Source organism: Triticum aestivum, chromosome 7D (assembly GCF_018294505.1).
Source record: "Triticum aestivum cultivar Chinese Spring chromosome 7D, IWGSC CS RefSeq v2.1, whole genome shotgun sequence".
NCBI classification, from domain to species: Eukaryota; Viridiplantae; Streptophyta; class Magnoliopsida; order Poales; family Poaceae; genus Triticum; species Triticum aestivum.
Window position 1 is genome coordinate 552653812 of NC_057814.1, and position 9465 is coordinate 552663276.

The following is a 9465-nucleotide window of genomic DNA, read 5'->3' on the forward strand; positions in this document are numbered from 1 at the left end:
AAGGTGTCTGCAATTGTGAATTGGGAACCTCCTCAGAATGTCAAGCAGTTCCGCAATTTCCTTTGTCTTGCAAGCTATTGCCGAAGATTCGTTGAGAATTTCTCTAAGATTGCAAAGCCTCTTTCCAACCTCCTCCAGAAGCATGTGAAGTATGTCTGGACGCCTGAGTGTGACCTTGCTTTCAACACTCTCAAAGAGAAACTCGTCACAGCTCCTGTCTTAACTCCTCCTGACGAATCCAAGCCATTCAAAGTTTTCTGTGATTCTTCTCTTCAAGGTCTTGGTGCCGTGTTAATGCAAGAGAAGAAAGTTGTGGCCTATACCTCTCGTCAGAAGATAGAGAAACCCAATACACATATTTTTCTATGAGAACCCCAATATACATCTGACGTCGGATCTTTTAGCGTCATAAATTTGGCTACCTCAGCTACTTCGGATCCCAAATGCATGACAATTACTCACTGCAGTATGGCAATTTTTATGACCATTTTTTACACTACCTGGAAATTTTTCACTTCAAAAACATGGCAAATCTTACACAACATTGATCATGGCAAATCGGTTGACCACTATATTAGAGAATGATATTGAAATCGATTCACTTTCAACAAACAACGTGCTACCCAAATACACATTCTAGGTACTAGTGGAGATTATTAATGATAAAAAAATTCCATAGCTATATATTCTCGCCACGACAGATGGCAATATATCCTCATCCCCCCATCCTAAAAGAGAGAGTGCCCTGTCAGGGCACTCCCAATACAATGTATCTTAAGCACCTCCTGAATTAACACAATACCTCTTGTCTTGTGTGTTTTACACTAGTACTACTTCAGATAGTATCGACCATAACACTAGTACTTCTGTATTTTATGCATTTGCTTCCATGCCATCATACTTACATTTACATTGTAACTGCTTTTAATGATTCTATATACACAAGCTACTAAGTTCACCCACCTTTTGAATATCTCATTGATCTAGGGAACTTGTGGAATGGATTCAAGTTGTGATGGTGCTCTACTGTTTGGTAACACATTTTCTCTTGTTTGAGGCCCCTCCAGTTGTCTCTACAACTTCAAAACGCAACAAAGGCCGGCAACTGCTTTTGGCTCCTGGGCTCGATGAGTCCAGATTTTGAAAAGGAATAAAAATCTAAATTAAAAAATTATGAAAATAAATACACACATACATATGGTTGTACACCACTTGCTTGTATATTTTCTCTTTTTGAACAATTTGCTTGTATATTTTCATGATGAAATGCATTTTTATGCGAGTTATAGACAAAAAAATGTATTCCCAGCATATGTATTATTTCACTATAAAAGTACACAAATCTTTTCTTGTGCGGCCCACATCAGAACGTATTTCATCATGGAATCTGACACACATTTTGTATACATATCTAAGCAAGTGTGTATTTTTTTGCGTTAATTTATCGATACAAACCAAGCCACAACATCAAGTCACGCATTTCTTTTTTCCTGAGAGGAATAAAAAGTTATGCATGTCAGTCACAAATTGTTATTTTTGCGTTAGTTTTGGTGCGGTCATGGACACTATATGTGTTGGAAGCTTGGACCAAAAAAATGTACTTCATGGTTCATTTTTGTTAAAAGATGGTGTTGTGTTAAGTTCAATTATTATTTTCTCTTTTTGTACATCATTTTGTCACATAATTCATAAATGTTATTGTTTTTAAAATGTATAGCGAATACACGCTTACATTTGTTTTTATTAATTTTAGTTATTTTAAGCACATATTTATGCATTTGTGTTAATTAATACTGCTCCCTCAGCAACATGTGGGGCATCACCTAGCATTTACTTATATTTTTCAAATAAAATTAAGACATAATAAGCAAAAATTCTGAGTGGATTCTAAATGTATGTAACCTCACTTTATAAAAGTTTAATAACAAAGTATAACAGACCATTTTTCTCGCAAAAAGAAGTACTCCGCACATAAAAATTCTGAATGGAGTATAACATACCACTAAAAGATACTGCCACGCACATTTATGCGAGTAACTTTGTTAATGAAACTGGGAATACTCAAATTCCAACGTAATGGAAGCCGTCATGCCGTGTGGTACGGGTTTATATACCATGGTGTCAGTTGCTTGTGACTTTGACTAAGTTATAGGGGCATCCCGGGCGTGGGTTTTGTCGCGCTCTTTCCCATCCCATTTAGTTTTTGGAAATGCGAGAAAAATCCATCCAAAACTCATTGCGTAGTAAAAAGAACCTACTATAGCTAGAAAAAGGTGGCGATGACCAAGATAAGAAAAATTGAGAACTCAACTCTAGTTTGGTATACTTCCACTAATCATTCCCTTATCACTGATTCATTTTCCCCAAATCAGTCAAATAACAGAGGATCAATTTTCTGTGTGGGCAAATTTGTCTTCTCGTCATTCACGCCGTGCAGAGTGGGGATGCGAAGCGGCCGTCTAGGAAGTTATTACGAACTCATCGGGAACGCGATCGAGGCACGCCCGTTCACCTCCTCTTTTTTCTTCTTCCTTAAAACAGGAGAATTAGTAGATCTGAACGATAAGTATTGGGCGACACTACTGCTTCTTGGCTGCTGGGATTCACTCTCAGCCGGCCGCTCAGCTTCACAGCTCCTGGCTCTTGCTCTTGCTTGCGTCATCATGTGCTGGTAAAACGACCGAGATCTCTCCGTTCTTGTTCCGTCTCTTCCGTCCTGCTTTGATCACTCACTGAGTAATCACACAGTTTCCCAGCGGAAAGGAGTTCCTCCGTGATGGCTGGGGATGGAGGCGAGGACAACGCCGGGGTGCCCCTTCGTCCCGCCGGCGTCACGCTCCTCCTCGTCGGAAAGATCGGCAACGGCAAGAGCGCCACCGGCAACAGCATCCTCGGGCAGGAGGCGTTCTTTTCCAAGCACTCCTTCAGAAGCGTCACGCTGAAAGCACCACGCTCGACGATGGGCGCATCGTCAAAGTAATAGACACACCAGGTAATCGACCAAGAATGCTCTATGTTAATCTCGTGACATCTGCAGAGAATCAGAGATGGTCTTTATAATCTACTTCTAGCTACACATATGATTTCTGATCAAGATTCTGTCTCTCCTGGATGCAATTAATGATCAAGATTCTGTCTCTCCTGGATGCAATTAATGTACTTTTTTTTGGTATTGGTTAGGGCTTCTCAACACCGCCAGCGTGACGGTTGATGTCGGGAAAGTGGCCATGGAGTGCATGAGCATGGCAAAAGACGGGATACAAGCAGCCCTCGTTGTCTTCTCGGCCACGTCTCGCTTCTCCGAAGAAGACGCGACGGCGGTTGAGTCCATAAAGAGGATGTTTGGTGAGCGCATGGTCTTGGTTTTCACTCACGGAGACGAGGTAGGGCAGAATGAATTCAAGGAGATGATGAGTGATGCTCCAGAGTACATGAAGGTCTGTTTCAGCTTCATATATACCGTCTCGTATTTGCATGATTCTTCGCATCAAATCACATTTAGTGCACTCTTTGTAAAAAAATCAGACAAAGTGTGGATTTTATCGACTCAAAATGAAATGAGCCATTTAATCTTCATAGGAGATGGTGAGGTTGTGCGAAGATAGGGTGGTCCTCTTTGACAATAGAACGAATCATTCAAGGATTCAAGCAGAACAACGCAAGGTATTGCTTGATAAGGTGGACTCTATTATGACTGATCATCAGGAACATCCACTTTCAGAGCAAATTCACCTTGTCATTACGGTAGTCTGTTCATAACCTTTTTCTTTCTTACTTTTGAAATGAAGTATAAGTTCTTCCATTTTCATGGTTAGTCTCGTTGTAGGTAGACCCAGAAGAGATAGAAGAGGGAGCTGGTCATAAGGTGGACTCTGTAATGACTGATCATCAGGGACATCCATTTTCAGAGCAAATGCACCCTGTCATTAAGGTAGTCTGTTTATAACTTTTACTTCTCATTTTTCTAAATGAAATATAAATTCTTCCAATTTCATGGTTCGTCCTCATTGTAGGAAGACTCAGAAGTGAAAGAAAAGGGTGCTGATCATAAGGTAGACTCTGTTATGACTTTAAGAGGAAATGCACACTGGCATTATGGCAGTCTGTTTATAACGTTTTCCTTCTTTTTTTTTGAAATGAAATGTAAGTTCTTTCATTTGCATGATCCGTCCTCATTGTAGGAAGACCCAGAAGTGAAAGAAGGAAAAGGTAACAGTAAGGGGTATTTGAAGATAACAAATCCTGAAGCTAAGCATTTTTTTTAGAAAAGGAGGTTAACCCCCGGCCTCTGCATCATTCGATGCACACAGCCCTTTTATTAAGAAAAGAGGTCCAAAAGTCTCCTCAAGTGGTCTCAAAAGATCATGAAGAAACAAATGCCACACACGGTCAAAAATAAAAAAAGCCACAACCGGCTATAGTAGATCAAGATGTCTACACACCTAGCCTATTACTGGACCGCCATCCATATCGGTTTTATGTATCCCGTGCAACCGTTTCTCATCGGTTGCACCCAATAGCCATGTGCACCCTGTGGTCCGTATGGCTCAGCAAGGACCACGTACGGATCCATGTAGACGCTTTGAAGATGACCTGCAAAAAATAGTAATGTTTTGTCTGTTAAAGGCAACATCGTTCCGACAATTCCATATCGCCCAAAGCAACGCACATGCTCCGACTCTGATTTGTGCAGCTGTCTGAGGTGCCAGCCCATTCAGCCAGTCATGAAAAAACTGTGATATTGAAGTTGGCGGAGTGATGTTAAAAGCAACATGAATAGTTCTCCAAAGTAATCTAGCAATCGGACATTTAATAAGTAGATGTTCAATTGTTTCATTCTGGTCACAAAAGCAACATCGTTGACTCCCTTCCCAATTGCGTTTGGCTAGATTATCTTTGGTTAAGATTACACCTTTGTGAACAAACCACATAAACACTTTTATTTTCAGCGGCACTTTTATTTTCCAGATATGGCCCGACCTTGGGATGTCTCCAGTAATGATTAAATCCGTATACATTGATTTAACCGTGAAAACACCTGACCCCATTAACTTCCAACTTCTCGTGTCATTGGCATCCGAAAGATTAATCTCCATTAACCTACGCACAAGATGCAACCATGTCTCCCAGCGTGGACCCACAAGTGCCCGTCGAAATTGAATATTAAGTGGAATGGACTGCAACACAGACGCAACAGAAACTTCTTTCCGTTGTGCAATGTGATATAAAACTGGATACTGTAACGCTAATGGAGTGCCCCTAACCAGGTATCCTCCCAGAATCGAGTTCCTTGCCCATTCCCCACTTTAAATGTCACTCTGTTAAAGAAAGCAACCTTCGTCCTCATAAGTCCTTTCCAAAAAGGTGAGTCCGACGGCTGCGCCGTTACCTGAGCCAAAGACTTAGCGTATAGGTACTTGTTTCGAAGTAACTGCAACCACACACCTTCAGTCTCCACTGAAAGGCGGTATAACCATTTGCTCAATAAGCACCTATTTTTCACTTCTAAATTCTCAACACCCAATCCGCCCTGGTCCTTTGGTCTACAAATCATCTCCCACTTAGCCTATACTTGGCCTTATTCTCATCAATTTGCCAAAAGAATTTGGATTGGTAGTTTTCTAATCTTTTCCGTACTCCTACTGGTACTTCAAAGAAAGAGAGGAGGAACATCGGCATGCTCGTTAGCACCGAATTAATAAGAGTTAACCTTCCTCTGTACGATAAAAGTTTGCCTTTCCAGCAACTTAATTTCTTCTCAAACCTATCCTCAATACATTTCCATTCTTTATTAGCAAGTTTGCGATGATGAATTGGTACCCCTAGATACGTAAAGGGAAGCACACCTAATTCACACCCGAACAACTGTTTATAACTTTCTTGCTCCTCCTTAGCGCGTCCAAAGCAGAATAATTCATTCTTATTAAAATTAATCTTGAGTCCGGATAGTTGTTCGAATAAGCAAAGAACTAACTTCATGTTCCTTGCTTTCGCGAGGTCATGCTCCATGAAAATAATAGTATCGTCTGCGTATTGTAGGATAGATACCCCACCATCAACTAGATGGGGGATAAGACCACCTACCTGACCATCTTGTTTCGCTCTGTTAACAAGCACGGGCAACATATCAACCACAATATTAAAAAGGATCGGTTACATGGGATCACCCTGTCTTAATCCTTTAAGCGTTTGAAAGTAATGACCAATATCGGCATTATCTTTAATACCAACGCTACCTCCCTGCACAAAGGATTTGACATGTTTTCTCCATGCTTCGTCAAATCCTTTCATGCGCAAAGCTTGTTGCAAAAAAGGTCACTTGACTTTATCGTAGGCCTTTTCAAAATCCACTTTGAAGATCACTCCATCAAGTTTCTTCGAGTGGATTTCATGAAGGGTCTCATGCAAGACAACCACCCCCTCTAGGATATGTCGTCCTGGCATGAAAGCGGTCTGTGTTGGCTGCACCACACTGTGCGCAATCTATGTGAGAACGTTTGTGCCAACCTTCGTGAAAATTTTAAAGCTCACATTGAGCAAACAGATCGGCCTGAATTGCTCAATGCGGACCGCTCCCTCCTTTGGCAGCAAAGTAATATTCCCAAAGTTTAATTTGAAAAGTTGCAGGTGTCCATTAAAGAGGTCATTGAACATAGGCATCAAGTCACCTTTAATGATACCCCAGCACTTATAAAATTCCGCTGGAAAACCATCCGGACCAGGAGCTTTGTTGTTTTTCATTTGAGCAATCGCTTCATACACCTCCTTCTCTGAAAAAGGGGCTGTGAGAATCTCATTCTCATCATCTCAAAGTTGAGGTATGTCATCAACTCTGTCCTCATCCAGGTTGACAAAATTCTCAACTGGAGCCCCGAATAATTGTTTATAGAAATTAGAGATGTAAAGCTTAAGGTTCTCATGGCCAACAATCGTTCCCTCATCCTGTTCAAGTTGAATGATTTTCTTTTTCCTATGTTTTACATTAGCTATCATGTGGAAAAATTGAGTGTTGTTGTCCCCTTGAACCACTTGGCGCACTTTTGCTCTACGCGCCCACTTCATTTCTTCCTCTCTAAGAAGCTTTGCCAGACTGACCTCGGCCTCTCTCTTTGATACTCGGTCATCTATGGCTAGAGCTCTCCTTCTCAAGTCTATAAGCTCCACTACTATTCTTAGCCTAGCCTCTAAGGAACTGTCTAAGATGTCTAATCTTGTATTGCCATCTTTCCTCCGCAGAGGCACCTCTTTGCTCAGCCGCCCACTCCCTTGCTACCAACTCAAGGAAGTCCTCTCTCTCGAACCACGCATTTTCGAAAGAGAAAACACTCTTATTTCCCAAGTGAGTCGCCTCACCTGAATCAACAAGAAGTGGCGTATGATCAGAAACTCCTCTAGGCATTGCCTGCACTGACACTAGAGGAAATTTTTCTTCCCACTCAGCACTCGTGAGAACCCGATCAAGCTTTTCATAAGTCGGGGTAGGAAGATTATTTGCCCAAGTAAATTGCCTACCAGTGAGCGCAATCTCACGTAGGTCCAAACTTTCAATGATCGCGTTAAACATAAAGGACCATCTGGCATCGAAATTATCATTGTTTTTCTCCTCCCTTCTTCTAATGATGTTGACATCCCCACCTACCAGAATGGGTAGAGTCTCACCTACACAAATTTTGGCAAGATCAGCAAGAAAGTCCGGTTTGAGTTCCGGCTGTGCCGCACCATACACAGCCACAAGAGCCCATCTGAATCTGTCCACCTTAGACCGAAAATGGAATTTAACAGTGAATTCTCCCAAGAAAACATTTAGCACCTCAAGAGTCTCACAATTGACTCCAAGGAGAATCCCACCTGATCTTCCCCAAGGCGGCATGCAATGCCAGTCAAAATCCAACCCCCCTGATATCGTCCCCAAAAATTGTGATGTGAAGTTGTTACATCCTGTCTCTAACAGTGCTACAAAATCCAGCTTGTGTTCCCTAGAAGCGTCAGCTAGAAATCTTCGTTTAGCCAAGTCCCTTAGACCTCTGCTATTCCAGAAGATACCTTTCATTTTTCATCATGAAATTTCTTTCTAGCTCTAACTCGAGCACTTCGCCGTACTGCAGAAAGGTCGTAATTCTTCTGCCGTTTACGCCTAGGTGCTGACAGTTCGAGTTCACAATCCGCATGACCGTGCTCGTTGCCAAGACCATCATATGGTTGTAGATCGGCCGCATGCCCATCCACATCCACGGTCTCTCCTTCTAATAAATTACTCGGGACTAAATCCTCACATAACACATCCAATTCATTAACTCCTAGTTCATTAATTTCGCTTTCTTTCATTGGTTTGACAGCTGCTATGGTTTTAACCATATTAAGTGCGCGATCAGCCTCTAGATCAAGTAAATCGTTAATGGAAGTTGCAACCTCACTATTGCTACTACCCAAAGAAATACCTAAACTATCAGCCCTATGCATAATATCATTCTCGGAAAAATGCAAAACTGAAAACTCAGTGTTAACTGACAAACCTGAAACGGCCTCGACATCTCGAATCTTGGCAGCCCGCATGGCTCGCCCCATCTGAAAGTCATCCGCGTCCGGCTGCTCCTGGATGCGTCTGCTGGTCCGTCTCCCCCCAGATGTCGGATAAGGGATGCCACCAAATGCCACCACCTCCTCGACCGAAGCCTCCTGTCGGTCAGCAGTGTGTGGCTGGACACAGGTCTCCAAAGGCAACACTCGCGCCGCCTCCTGCGGTGGGAGTGATGTCGTCTGAATCCGCGAAGCAGCATCCTCCTGTGCGGGTGTCACCACCTGTGACACCTGCATAGGCGATGGAGAAGGAATCCAAACCACAACCGGTGTCGGGCGCTCGGCTGCCGAAGATAACTCTCCCACCATCTCCACCTCCTGTGTTAGTATAGGAGACCTATCCTCAGTAGTGTCCGAAGAGATCATAGCAACCATAGTCACCTTAGGGGTACCCACCCGTCTGGGGCTCCCCTCCCGCGGCGACCTCGAGGGCGAACACAAACTGGCGCCTCCCACCGCATAAGAGAAGCGAACATGTGACAACGGAGGTAACTCACTCTCCGCCGGGTCTTTACTATCCATCCTATCAGCCCATAGGCGAGCAGGCGCCGAAGCCGCCCCGAAAGAACCGAACCGAAGCCATGGGCGTGGACACGGAAACTGGAGCCGCCGTTCCTGGCGTGGAGTCCGACTATCCAGTTCCCCCAGATGAGGGAGGTGGATCTCCTCTCTTATCCTGGTCCATCAAATCATCCTGACGCTCATCAGAATCATTCGCGCCGTCCCCTGGTCCCCTAGCTCTGTCCTCATCCAAAGCGATAGGCTGGCCCTCAATCACTAGTTTCAGATCATATCCCAAACCATCATAAAACCACGGTAACATAGCAGGCACCAAATCCACATCAATCACCCCAACTCGCAGCCGTGCAATCCCCTGCTTACGTGTGA

The 9465-nt window shown here is 43.2% G+C and overlaps 1 protein-coding gene and 1 pseudogene across 1 annotated transcript; one reads left to right on the forward strand and one right to left on the reverse strand.

The window, feature by feature from the left end:
* Window positions 1–2776: 2776 nt before the first annotated feature.
* On the forward strand, window positions 2777–4377 carry LOC123170062 (immune-associated nucleotide-binding protein 9-like; annotated as a pseudogene).
* Window positions 4264–9177, reverse strand: LOC123170061 (uncharacterized). Its single transcript, XM_044587906.1, has 2 exons — window positions 8514–9177; window positions 4264–4593 (listed from the first exon to the last, which is right to left on the reverse strand). The coding sequence occupies exons 1-2, from the start codon at window positions 9097–9099 to the stop codon at window positions 4451–4453; spliced, it is 729 nt and encodes a 242-aa protein (XP_044443841.1). The 5' UTR covers window positions 9100–9177; the 3' UTR covers window positions 4264–4450.
* Between the last annotated feature and the right edge of the window lie 288 nt (window positions 9178–9465).